The sequence below is a fragment of the Humulus lupulus genome, chromosome 6, assembly GCF_963169125.1.
Source record: "Humulus lupulus chromosome 6, drHumLupu1.1, whole genome shotgun sequence".
NCBI lineage: Eukaryota > Viridiplantae > Streptophyta > Magnoliopsida > Rosales > Cannabaceae > Humulus > Humulus lupulus.
The window spans coordinates 47,765,747-47,780,217 of NC_084798.1; the positions used below are offsets into that span (position 1 = coordinate 47,765,747).

General features: G+C 31.3%; 1 protein-coding gene across 1 annotated transcript; it reads right to left on the reverse strand.

Moving 5' to 3' along the window:
• Positions 1-1,007: 1,007 nt before the first annotated feature.
• Positions 1,008-8,071, reverse strand: LOC133782144 (potassium channel AKT2/3). Its single transcript, XM_062221353.1, has 11 exons — positions 7,653-8,071; positions 6,387-6,605; positions 4,677-4,835; positions 4,503-4,560; positions 4,008-4,325; positions 3,649-3,888; positions 3,050-3,367; positions 2,765-2,950; positions 2,429-2,504; positions 1,743-2,309; positions 1,008-1,348 (listed from the first exon to the last, which is right to left on the reverse strand). Exons 1-11 carry the CDS (start codon positions 7,946-7,948, stop codon positions 1,230-1,232), a joined length of 2,556 nt encoding a protein of 851 aa, XP_062077337.1. The 5' UTR covers positions 7,949-8,071; the 3' UTR covers positions 1,008-1,229.
• Positions 8,072-14,471: the final 6,400 nt, after the last annotated feature.

Genomic DNA, 14,471 nt, shown 5'->3' on the forward strand with positions numbered 1-14,471 from the left:
AATGTTGCTCGTGGGGATGAATTATAGGCAGAAGTTTTTTAAATAAAATTTTCATTCAACAATTGAAATAATATTTATGTTTTATTTAAAAAAAAACTATTTTTTAAAATTTTTATAAAACATTAGAAAAAAAAATAATAAATGGAGGTGATCAAATTATAATTGTTATTGTGGGTATTTTGAATGTTTGGTAAAATATATAGATGTAATTTAAATTTATTGAAACCATGGGGTTAAGTATGTATTTAAACAAAACAATAGTGTAATTTGATTTTGAGGTGGGTATTTATGAAAAATATAGGAAGATGAAACCCTTAATTAAAAGATCATATAAATGATTCTCAATCATTTTTTATGGTTAGACCAAAAATTCATTAAAGAAAAACAAAGACAACGTCCATTACAATAGTTCATGGATAAGCCAAAATGACAAATTATTCCTCAAAAGGGCAAGAAAGCGGCAACAAGGCCAAAGAACCGACATACAGAGGCACACACGCCATTCATAATCACAATCATTAACAAGTACCATACTACCATAGATAGTAGGAAAATAGATGAACCGAGGAGACTTAACCTCAAATTCCCAACAAGGGAAATACCAAAACTGGCCAAAAAAAAAAAATGAAATAAACCAACTGTAAACATCAAAAAACAAACCTAAACAAAATAACAACAACAATAGACTAGCATATTTAAGAGCAAAACCAAAGTCAAGCAAGAGCATCCAAATATATGAAAGGAAATCCATAGCAACAATATATCCAGTCTTCAGCCAAACAAGGAGACCTCCATCAGCCGTTGTCGAGAAGAAATAGTATCCAAAGCACCACCATGAGATTCATCCAAGCTTGCCGACTCCAACCTCCACCAACCATGACTTGATAATGATTTTTTTTATACACAAAAGGAATAATCTGTAAAATTTTGATAGTTTCTTCTTCAATTTATATATGTTGCGTGCTAGTCCTAATGGGTACACAAAGTTAATCAAGGACACAAGTGGATTTAAAAAAACTGTACAAAGAGATTTTATTAGCAATGAAAATTGCTCCTCTAAAAGTAACACAAAATCTAACTAAATTAGTATGTGATACACATATATTTCAATATTTGTAGTAGAAAATGTTGCTCTAGACTTTTAGAGCTACATTTGAAGTGAGAGATCTTAACATGTTCATTTGAGGATCTCATTATAAGGAGTAAAAACTTTGTTGATAGAATTTTAATTATAATTCATCAACAATGAAAAGCTTGTCATTATCTCTAATTACATCAATCGAATCGATTTCTGCTCCTTCATCATTCATTACCATCGCTTTGCTTGCATGTAATCCAAGCTTTTCACCTGTGTTTAAGAGGTAACAAATTTCAGACACAAAGTCAAATATAAGTAACTTTATTTTGTTAAAAAAACTGGTTTTAAGTATTTATGTGAAAAAACAGTCGATATCTGGTTTTCATAAAAAGATCAACCTATGTGGAAGTTTAACATGCAAAGTTTACCGTTTATTTTTCAACTTGTGTTACTTGACACAAACTTAGGTCCAATAAGAAGCTCTTTATCACAAGAGCTTAAGTCATAAAACCAAATAGTAAATATGAAGTGAAGTTTCTACTTAATATCATGTTTATCATCACTATGAATCATTAGAAAATTATGTATTGATTAGTCTTCTTTTTCTAGACTGTGGCTCAAGAAAGTTGGAAATTATATATGAAATCTATTGAGAAAGATGTACCTGCAATCTTTCTGAGCTCCTCAAGAGAGCCTGGCAATCTAATTAGCCTCCCAGGTTCCTTACAAAAGGTCTCTCTCCTCTCAATTGGATGGCCTCTGTAAATACTCACTCTATGGGGATTATCTCCATTAGATTTTCTCCCACTTACTTCCTTTTCAGCATCGAACTTTATGGTAAGCACTTCGTCCGGTGCATTTTCAGGCACACTAATCTGGTGTCCAACCTCTCTCTTCTGCAGCATTTCAGTCAGAGTCATCGAAGGAAACTCACAAGTGTTTTCATTGACCACGTCTGCTCCATTCAACACAAGCAAGTTTACCATCTCCAGACTATTTCCTGACATGGCTACTTGTAGAGGTGTTAGCCCATGGTGGCTCTTTGAGTCCACATTTAGTCCATATTTCAAGAGCTCGCTCATCACCGCCAAGTCGTTTCTTTTTGCAGCTGTGCACAAAAGCTCACCAGCAACATATGGATCCGAAAGGATAGAAAAGTGGTAGAGGATGTTGAATATGGTGTGGTTCTTGGATTCTATGGCATTCCACAATGCTGTGCTACCATTGAAGTCTGCATTGTAAAAAATGTATGCCATATTATGATGATGATGATTATATTTTAGGTGCCATATTTTACCCAATATCAGGTACAATAAGAAATAAACATTGACATGAAACTGGTAAAATGACCTTTTAAGTGAACATTGCAACCATGCTTGAGGAGCACCAAAACACATTCCTTCTGCCCTTCAGATGCAGCTATGTGCTGATACATCACAAGAAAAGAAAGAAATCTATGAAATGACTTCATACTCGTAATTTTTTGAAGCCAAAAGAAAATATGAACATCCTTCAGTTTGACATGATTTTGTTTTACAATAAATCGAAGGCTGATTGCCTGAACCAAGTCTCAAAGCTGATTTAATCCTACTAGCACCATTGAAATCAAGAAAACTGAAATGAAAACTGATCTTCTGAATTAGCTCATTTGAGTAGAAAGAAAGCAAATGCACACACAATACATACCAGAGGGGTTCTTCCATTGGAGTCACCAATGTCAGGATCAAGTTTCGCCTTAAGAAGCTCATCAAGAAGAGCAGCATTCCCCGTGCTGGCGACAGTCAACAAATTGTCATCCATGTTAGTATCACCCTCATCTTCACCCTCAACCAGTAATTCTCCAAGTTTTAGATCCTTCAACTTTTTGTGATGCTGCAAATCATAAATATAAAATACAACATGAAACATGTCATTTTTCTAATTCATTTTCTTTTCAAAGAGCTAGTAAGTAAAATAAAGAGAAACTATGACCTGAAGGAAGTTCTTGAGGATTTGTATGTTATCATCCTTCTTTGTCTGCATTGCTTCAATTAGAGCTGCGGTCTTAAGCCTCAAGAGCTGCGATAGAGTCTTGGTTCGATAAGTATATCCTTGAGGCCTGCAACAAAGTGCTCCAACTTCTCCAAAAATGTCTCCTGATTGTAGAGTTCCAACAACTAGCTCTCTATCCGTTTCACAGTCAATTATTTCCACTTCTCCAGAGACGATGATGTAGACATCATCGGGTGCCTCATTCTGCATCACAACGTCTTCTCTTGGTGGTATGTATTCTGCTTTCATCTTCGCAACCTGAAGATTCATTGATAACTTGGTAAACTAATGTTCTTCAATCCAATAAAAAATCACATATTGTCATATATTTTGTTACAATGATCTCTTTCACTCATCAGTTATTGAATTGTTTTACATAGCAGAAAAAACATGAACTCCTATAGTAATGATATACTAAGATCAGCTTGTTTACTAGTACAGAATGCAATTAGAAATTAAACAGAGGAAAAACCAACAATTAAGTAGTAAATTTTGTCCTTTTCAACTATTGAAAAAAGGATCAAAGTGAGGAATCATACCAAGAGCAAAAGTATTTCCTTAGAGACACCCTTGAAAAGATAAACTCTTGCAACTGTTGGCAAAAACAACTGCTGACATATACTCTTGCAAATCGATTTCGGTAGCTGTTCTATCAATTGCTGCTGATTCAAACTCTCAGCCTTGAATCTCAAACACATATAAGCCAAAATCTGATCTTTTAACCTTGGAGGCAAACGATTTCGTGACACAAAATTCGATGCAGCTTCGATACTATTCCTCTATAAACCCAAACCACAATGAAGAGAAAGAAAAATTCATCAAATTCCAATTCCAAATTCAGAAAACAATAAGAGCAAAAAATGATAATGCAGGTAGAAGAAGAAAAAGAAAGACTAACAAATTCCATAGTGCGGCGAGTTCCTTCAACAACTAAGTTTGTCATGTTACCAATGAGGTAAGCAGTGAGGCCAAGATTGAAGAGCATGTAAAATATGATGAAGACCATTTCCATGGTGTTGACTGCATGGAGATCACCATATCCAACGGTTGTCATGGTGGTTATGGACCAGTACAAGGCCGAAATGTATCGAATCCAAAGGTTAGTTTCTGGGAAATTTGGAATCAAAGCTCCAATCCATGTCTTCCCTTGATGAGGATACAACTCTGCCAGCAAATAGTAAAGGCATCCAGCACAGTGCACTAACAACAATGTCACCTTGCATACACAAAATTGTAGAATGTGATATTATCAACATTTTGGCTTTGATTTTTGGTTATTTCTATCTCTAAATTTTGTAAAACTTAAATAAAAAATATATTGTGTTATTGTATACTGTTAAATTATCCATTGAAAGACTTCTACTAAATGTTGCTTAGAGAAAATTTCACTCACAGATAAAAGTCTGGCACATCTGACCCAAAAATAGCTGAACCTAATGTCCTTCTCAAGCCTGCCAAATCAATCAATATACAAATATAAACTTAAACATGAAAAAGGGAAGCATATCTAAAAATTAATGACTTCTATGTATGAAGGCCAAGAAGAATAAAAGAATTAATCATGTACCTGGTGAAGAATTGCTTCACTCTTCTAAGTCTCCAAAACCTGAGCATTCCCAATAGGTAGCAGGAAAGAGTGATTTTGGTTTTGCCAGTGAACAAGTAGTAGATTCCCTCAAATGGGATGGTTGATGCCACATCCATTAGGAACCATGTTGACAAATACCTAATAAAAAATCTCCAATATTATTATACCCATTATTTATTCCATTTGCATGACTCCTCCATCACTCTTTTTTTTTTTTAACTTCCAAGGGTACATTCTAAGGATACAATTTAAATGCTTTTATGATGTTTTTTAATTTTCATTATTGTACATCTGTTACCACTCAAAAGATTATTACCTTATGTTTAAAAGGAAATATAGTAACTAATATTTTAATTATAGCTTTTAGAACATATAGATCTAAATACACTTTATGCTCGTTTGGGATAGCAGTAAAAAAAGAGAAGTATTTTTACTTACTGTTTAATTTTTTTTAATATATTTATTATTATAATAAAGAAAAATATAATATTTCAGTAAAAATCAAATAATTTTTTTTCTTAGTTTAAAAAACCTTACTATGTAAGAGCTTTTAGACACTTAAAGAAAAACACTTCAAAAAGTTTATCCAAACATGTTCGAATAACGAAAAAGTTTTGAAAAGTCATGCCAAACTAACCCTTTTGCTGGATAGGTTGTAGCTGTTAAAATAAAAATGAGTTCAATAGGACTACATGTTGTCATATTAGATCTTGAAAAAAAAATTAATTTCATGTAATGAAATTAATTAAATATAATGAATTTTCATTGAAGTTTCACAAAATTGAGAGATAGAAACAACCACAACTGAAAAGCATTTTGGTGCATGTGGAGGTCATAACCGTCATACTTTTAATATTTAACTCTTTTTTTGCTTTTCATTTTTTTGTTTGTTTATGTGTACATAAGTATTTATAAAAAGTTGTAGTAGGTTTCTTATTTATTTTTATTTGCCTTTTTAATAATTTGTATGAAAAGAAAACTTAGAAAAAGGCAAAGTAAACTTTCTATGGTCTATAATAGCACAGTAGTGATAAACCAAAGAAAAAGATGTGGGTCATGTTCGAAAATAGAAACTGGAAACAAGCTTTTTCTCAAACTGAAAAGAAATAAATTATTAAAGATAAATTCATCAAACAAGATAAGAACCAAAAAATTCCATTCCAGTCATGCAATTGTGGTGATTAGCTTACGCTATATCTCAACAATAAATAAAGTAAATATACTGTGTAAAATTAATATCAGCCCATAATTTTCTTCCTACAATAGCTGTCATGGTCCATTACCATTATATCCTTTTTTTAATAACTGTAACACAATAATGATTAAAAAAAGAAAGTGTAACAAAACTGAAAGGAAAAAAAAAAGGAGTTTATTGTCTAGTCGAAAGCATGCAAAATCATTTAATGGGCCAATTTAAGACATGTTGTGATCTAGTGAACGATTCTCTTGGAAAAAAAAAAATTATAGGCTTTGGATTTTTTTCTCCTTTTTTTTAAAAACAGATTGTATCTTATTATATGTTGCAGATATATTTGTTTTCGTACTTTGATTAAAATTTAATTTACTCTAATAAGCTTGATTTGATGTATTTAAATTATTAATAACCCGTCCGATCAGTCCAATAATTAATGCGATAATTTGTGAGAGATGAACTGAATGTATTCCAAAATTATAGAGAGATTAAAATACCTGATAGCAATTTTTTTAGAGTCACGAACAAGTAAATGAGTGGTGGGGTCAATATAAGCAACAAAAAAAGTCAAAACGATGTCGGTTGCAAAGAAGAGATCGACTGTGCAGTCTACAATGTAGAGTGGTTTCTTTGGATATGAACCAAGAAATGCCACCTGAAATGGGTAAACCCATGCTGAATAGGCCACTAAAAGCACCATAAATGTCTCCCAACACCTGCACCACATCCAATAAATAACAACATTAATATAAGTTTATTGTACAAAATTAATTAATAATGCAATTTATACAAAATTATTTACATTGTATATGCAACTTTATACAATTATACATTGCATACGCTATATATAATAAATCGCAAATAAATATGTCCCAAATTCAAACCTGAATCCTTCATTTTATTCATTCCCCTTCACTATATGATCTAAACTTGGTTAATTATATTACCAATGTTATTGTGTGTTAATACATTTATGTGAAAAGAGACTAATTAGTCCTCATCTGTAATTAATTCATAATTATAAGTCATCTGAAGTCAACTTTATTTTTATACAAAAAGACTTTATTGTTCTCGAAAAATTTCCCGAAAAAGTAATAATAAACAGGAAAAATTTCCCAAAAAAGTAATAGTAAACAGGGTTAAAATTATATATACTTTTACTAAAGCATCATAAATGTATGATTAGTTTGATAGATATATGTATATATTTATATTTATATGTTTCCCCGTTCCTTGTTTTCAAATTCTGTCTCACTAATTATAATTTATAGTATGGGTCTATCTTCAACTTAAGAACTTAGAAATAAACTCAAAACGGGGAAATTTACTATATCGATCTCTGAAAAGATTTATCTTTTATAGATTTGACGAATATTTATTTAGTTTTCTCAAGTACAAAATATTATTGTTAGATTTCCAACATGATAGGGCATATTACATAAAAGTTAAAAGTTGGGATTATATATTCTTACCGAAAGATCGTTGGGGTCACTTCCTATGCATCATATTTCTACAATAATTTAAACATACATAATATATATACTTATATGTATATGTTTATATTATATGCAATCTGCCATACCAACGACTCAAACAAATATAAACTACTTACAATATAAATATATGAAAATGCATATTTAAATTTGTACTGATCACAAGATCACTAGCTAGTAGTATACTGATCAGAAAGACCATGCAATATACATAAATAGATATGTGTGGTTATACATATATATATATATATATATAAAAATAGAAATTACCTGTATCTGGAATCCATGGGGGAGATAATCCAGCCTTTGGACTGAATCTGAATTTGGTTAGAGCTAGAAACTCCCAAGGGGGGAAGGATCAACTTGGAGAGGTTCCTTAAATTTAATGGAGATGACATTATTTCTTCACTACTGTTCTTTGCTTCTTCTTCGTTAGTGTTATTTCTACTATTTCTATTGCTAATTATTCTCTTCTTCACTCCTCCACACTCTTCTGATGACATCTTATCATCATGGTGGTGAACAACAAATGGGGTAGCAGTTCTCATGTTGAAATCCATGTCCATATTAGCCAAACTATAGTGTATATATAGTTAACAGATCATGAAAACATATATATATATATATATATATATAAAGAAGAAGAAGAGAGAGAGAGGAAATGAGAAAGAAATGTGTGTAGGAAAAGAGGTCTGTTTGTTTGGCACTACCCTTATGGCGTTGATTGATGTATTTGCCTTAATTCTGATAAGATCTTAAATAGAGAAGATACATTGGTGGGGTTCAGCAAAATTATTTGGCCTATATAGCTTTGCTTTTTTTGTATGCAATTTGATTCAATAGGACCACCACACATCTTTATTATAATATAATATCATATATACATACATACATTATTTGTGAATTTGGCCTTATTTGTTTTTGCACTAGTCCAAAAGATAGCCTAGGAGTGTGTGGATATGTTGTGTAGATACTTTGATTTGATCATTTTTCACAATGGTAAATGCTGGATTGATTGATTGATTTATTGTGCCAAGGTATGTGGTAGCTTCAATTACTTATATAGTATAAAGAAAACAGTGGTATGTACCAGAAAACTACAGACACCGACTTTTTTTCTTTAAATAAATCATTCTTACTGAAAATTGACATTTCTATAAAAAAAAATTCCTAAAAAATACAGATGACAGTATTTATATGTTATTTATAATATGTTAGTAGGTCCCATCACCCCGTGCCTAGTCCACTGACGATACCCATATTCAGCCCTAGTATATATTTTGTGTTTATATATATATATATGCATGGTCAGAATTAATTATATATAAACATGTAATTATAAATACATTAATGTACTTAAAGATGCCTCATCATGTTTGTCAAATTCAGTGCAATTTAATTTAAAGAATAACGGTTGATAGAAAATGGAATTCCATTAATATTACTATATAGATAGACTTTCAATATTATAATAAATTTGATACGTGGGCTGCTTTTTATTTTTCTTCTTTATTTTATGTCTTATTTCACTTATTTTTATGCTCTTTTTCTTTGGGTAGGGTGTGCTCCTGCGTGAGCTTTTAACTACTACGCCATGACCAACGACGACACTAAATATAATATAAGGGCCTTGATAACAGACTGATCGATGTAAAATTACTATGTTTCCTTTGTAATAAAATACTCATTGAAAAAATTTAAATGATTTTCAAATATCACATTTAATACCTGCCTAAAAAAATATTATGTTATTGCAGTTTTTTTTTTAAAAAAACATAATGTAAAGTTATAAGTGTGCGGGAACAGGAATTTTTCTCCGCGGTTTTACTTTTCTCATAAAAACTGCAGTTTTTTCAAAATAATCGCTGAGAAAAGTCCACTTCCCCATATACTCGACATCGACCTTTCACTCTCCTCATTTCCCTCTGTCCTCATTCCAATCGTGCACGAGAACGAAAAACCCATCTTCTCTAGCCACCGTAATCACCATCTTCACCCTTTTTATGTGTGATTTTTTAAAAAAAATTTCTTCAACATTAATAGTTTAAATCATGTATATATTTATAAAATTGATTTATTTTGAAGTTTTAGGGTAAAAATGAAGAAAGTTGGAACATTTTTTAATGTTTGTGGAGAGAATTAGAAGACATTTTCATGCTTCAAAACAGATGTTGATCACTAATTTACTTTGTGTTTTTTTTAATATTTCAGATTTTGGGAATCTTTTATATTATTTACCTATTTATTTATTTTTTTAATAATTTCAATATTGATTATGTTAATTATTTACAATATATTATTTTTTACATAATTATTTATATTATTTACATAATGAATTTTTTTAAGTTAGTTTTTGTTAATTATTTTAGGAATCCAAATTTATTATCAATTTATCATTAATTTTACAATTATGGTTTAGTTAATTTAATTTTAGTGGTTAACTAATTTGTTAGAAAGTTACTAGTTAAAATTTAAGTTTACTTGTTTTAATTTAATAAGTAATTTTGAATACTCTAAATCATACCAATTACCATATTTATTAATCATTGTTTAAACTTTTATGGTAGGAAATACTTGTTTGAATTTGAAGTGTGTTGAAATTGTTGAAGATTAATTTTGAAGTGAGTAATAATTACTACTTAATGTCTTATTTTTCTTTTTGATATTATACAAACTATTGTTAGAGAAATTTGAATATATTAGATATTCATCTGTAGTGAAGTAGGTTCTGAGATGAAATTGTATGTTGTGGATAACAATAGGTTGAGAACATGTGTGTTTTAGTGAAGTAGGTTCTACGAATTATGTGTGTTATGGTGGTTTATAGATAAAATTGTGCATGATGATTGTTGTGTTTTGTTTGAATTGAATATATAGCTACTAATAATTTGGGATATGTTCTAAAAACAGAGGAAATTCTGCCCAATTTTTTTTATGATATGTTATATTATTAATTGAAAATATTTTTGAATATGTAATATGTGTGATTGATTCTACAGATGTAATTGGGAAAGCATGCACTCAAATTCACGACAGCTATACAAATTTTTTGACACCAAACATCTTTCTATTAGCAATGATGATAGTAAAAATAATACGGTGGATCTTATATTTCATTCCTTGGAGTGTTAAGTAAGAGCGAACTACCTAAAACATTATCACTACTATCTTTGGCTTTTAATCATACAATAATTATCATTTATTATTATTTTAGCCGACATTGGATGTTGGTGCTCGTGATGATGAGTGGGACAACCATAATTCTTGATAACTCTACAAAATATAGTTATTTTGTCACATTTTATATGCTAATAGTTGCTTAGTTCTTAAGATTTTTAAGTAATTTATTAAGTTTTAAAGTTATTTTGAATTTATTAGGTTTATTTTAATTTTATAGATTTTGGTGTGTTTTTATAGTTATTTTACTGGAACAAGTTGTAGTTTAATTATTTGAATTATGTTGTGTGATTAGTAGTAAAAAAATGCACTTGTATTGATCTTAAATGTAAATTAAATTAAGTTTTAATTAATATTTTCAAAGAATTAATTTGATTTATTTTATAGTTGGAAATATTTGATTATGATTTCTGTTTACCCAAAAAACGGCTCCTGATGACGTGGCAGGATTGGCTGACATGTGGCTAGCACGTGGCAGTTTTACCTAAAACGAATCCTGTTCGACGATCGACCAGAGAATCATTAATTCGATAAGTCTCACGTTTAGGTGCGACCAATCTGGTCGCATGCTTTCATTTACTTCCTTTTGAATACACAATCTTGTAATAATTGCATTAATTATATTTTCTTTTATTACCTTAATACGTGAATCCAATTGTAATTAAGGTCCATCGGCCCATGTAACCTTCTTGAGTCTATAAATAAGGATGAAAGGACTAAAGGAAGAGACTTCTGAACTTTGGATCTTTGTATTCAGAGAGAAGAGCATGGTGTGATTATCCACCGACACTACACCAAATACTCATTTCCATAACCCATGAATATAATACTAATAAAAAAGTATTATGCTAGAGTACTATGTTGGGCCACTTTATGAAAAAAAGGCGGTAATAATTACACCATCCCGCCACTTAGCATTTTTTTTTCATTTGTGAGACCGTGAGACCCAATTCTTTTCCTTCAATTCCTTCTCCTTTTTCCTCATCATTCTCTCTCCTCTCTCTCGGATCTCTTTCTCCCACCAGACCTCTCTCCTTCACTCTTTCTCTCTCGCCTATGTCTTTATGGAGCCCGACCTTCCCCTACACGTGCTGGCTAGGGATCTTCAGATGCCGTCGAAGCTTCGACCCACGCGAGCCCAAGCCCTCACACGACACTAGAGGTGAACGACGACACCGGAGGCCAGCTCTTCTTCTCCTCTTCCCTGTGTGCGGCCAAGCCTTCTTCTTCATGGCGTGAGACTAGCTAGCTCCATCCAGACTTCAGTTCGGGCATTCTTCGTCGCCCAGCCACCTTCTCCAGCCTACAGCCATGCAAGCCGAGCATTTCAGCATTTTGGTATTTTTCTCTTTTTTTTTTCTGTGATGAGTTTTTTTTTTCCTACAAAATAACTTATATTTCAATAAATTTGATTGAGTATTACTGATTTTGTTGAAAATGTGTGTATTTGATAGTGGTGTTCCATGTGATTCATTTGTGAGAATGGAAATGTTTATAAAATATAATTTAACTATATAATTAATGTAGTTATGATGTTTGATTGAATGTTTGAATAAAAAAAAAAGCTATAGACATCTATTTATTTGATCTATGTTTGATCTATATTTAAAGTGACTGGTTATTATCGCTGAGGCTGATTCTTAAATTTTCTCTTATAAGGGATATATGGTGTTCTAAAGTGTTTCATAATGTAGGATGAGTGGTTTACCCAAGAGGGGTAGCTCAAATAGTCAAGCATATGGTTTGCTTTTACAAAGTCTGAGGTTGATCTCTCTGGGTACCTACATATTATACATTCCTAGTCTGTATTTTGTAGTCTCCAAATATTGTAGAGTTAGGCGGAGAGCCTAGTTAAGAAATAATAATAATGTAGGAATAGGGGCTGTTAATTGAGTGCGCCCTTAAAGAACATAGTGTAATAAAGTTGTGGTATATCTTATAGGGTGCTCAAATTTTGGCCCAGCCTGAAGAACCTGTCCAATTCAAGCAAAAAATGTACTAAATAACAGGGCCGAAGAGCTGTGCCGCCTTTTAAGCCTAGAAACCCAAAGCCTGGCTTGGTAACAGGCCCTGAGTTTTAGTAACCTGTTGGGCCGAACCAACGCATGAGAATTATTTATTTTATAAGGTTTTTACAATGTATAAATAAAATTCTAGCCTTTATAATGTTAGAAGAGGTATATTCAATGGAGTATATCAAAAACATGTATGTGACAGTTTTTTTTATTAATTGAATATGTTTAGATATTAAATTCATTATATGTTTTTATACCAATATGTTTCTTGATTTTGCTTCAGGAATTGGATGAAGCTGCAGTGCAAAATGTATTCCTGAAGTCCCTTGATAATTATATAAAGTGGTGCAACTACTTGTGCATTCAGCCTGTTTGGAACAAGTATGCGTCTCAATTTTTTTTTCTATATTATTCATATGATGCTACTCAACTTTATGTTATATATTTATTTGGATTAAGGTGATTGACACTTGTAAAATATTTTGATGGCATTCAGTTCTGAAGTTATTGTCAAGGAAAAGAAAATACTATTTGTTTCCTTGTACTTTCTGATGTGGGGTGAAGCAGCCAATGTCAGATTCATTCTAGAATGCTTGTGCTACATATTTCATCATGTAAGTCAACCCTCAAGCGGTGTATGCAATTTCTTAGGAACCGTGAATTTAACTTTTTTTTTCTTCTATAGTGGAATGCATTATTTGTTTCTATGTACTCTTTCTCCTTGTTCTCTCTAATTGAAGTTGGCTGAGTTTTTTCTTGGTTGTACACAAATTGTAGAAGATATGTGGTATTGATTCAGACATTTGTATTCTGTAGAGTATTTCATTCTAGGTTCATATTTGATAATTTTAATATGGTGGTTGGTTTCTCTGAATTCAGCTCTTCTAATCATTTGGTAAAAATCATTCAAATTTGTTTTTGATTCCTATAAAAAGAAGTAATGGGAGATCCTTATTTTTTTTCACCAATGAAGCCCAGAGAAAAGTTAAATATTTAATTTTTCCCTACAAAGAAACCATATCATACTCTGTTCCTTAAAAAATTGACTATTTCTTTTCAACCAAATTGTAGAATATAAAAATAATATTTACTAGGGGAAAAGAGATCAGAAAACTTGGGTCTTGTTTTGCTAGAGATTGGTGGAATACAAGGTTAATATTTGGTGGGACTCAAATTATGGTGGTATCTTGATAATGTGTTTGGTTTTAAGTGTTGAAATGAAATGGAATAGATTTTGTTATAAAAGAAATGGAAATTCTTATCTTTAACCAGAAGGGTTAATTTTGAAAAAGGTTTTAGGGCTGGTATAATAATGAGCATTCTACTGGCGTTCGAAATTCCCATACCTACATCTAGAATTGTAGTTACCATAGAATTTCCATCCATACCAAATCATTTGAATAAACCAAACCATCTTTGTTATGTCACATGCCTATAATATGGGGCATGTGGTTATGTTATTTTGCTATACTGAAAACGTTGATATTTGTTTTCAAAATTGTTTTGCAGGTTCTGTTTTCTTGCTAATAAAGTGTTTTTTTCTTCTTCTGAATTCCTTCCTTTGAACCATAAATTTCATGTGCAGATGGCAAGAGAACTAGATGAAATTTTAAGGCAGCAGGTTCCACAGCTAGCCAATAGTTGCAAGCTGGGGATAGTGTTTCATTCCTTGATCAAGTTATATTTCCTCTCTATGATGTTTTGGAAGTGGTATGTTTAAGTAAATATATTATTGTCAAATTGAAATTAAAAGAAGTAATTTTTAATATTCGACAAGGATTTTCTTGCTTTAAATTCTAATTTATATTTTATAACTCTTACTTAAGAGTTAGAATTGTGTTTATCTAACTTGGGTGTTGATATTCCTAACTAAGATTGGGATTTTGGGTTTATTACT

Excerpts from the sequence above, each read along its gene's own strand:
- LOC133782144 (XM_062221353.1), bottom strand. The coding sequence starts at position 7,948 with ATGGACATGGATTTCAACATGAGAACTGCTACCCCATTTGTTGTTCAC. Across the intron at positions 6,606-7,652 it reads CCCATGGATTCCAGATACAG|GTGTTGGGAGACATTTATGG; the intron begins GTAATTTCTATT and ends GATGTGGTGCAG. Across the intron at positions 4,326-4,502 it reads GATGTGCCAGACTTTTATCT|GTGACATTGTTGTTAGTGCA; the intron begins GTGAGTGAAATT and ends TGTGTATGCAAG.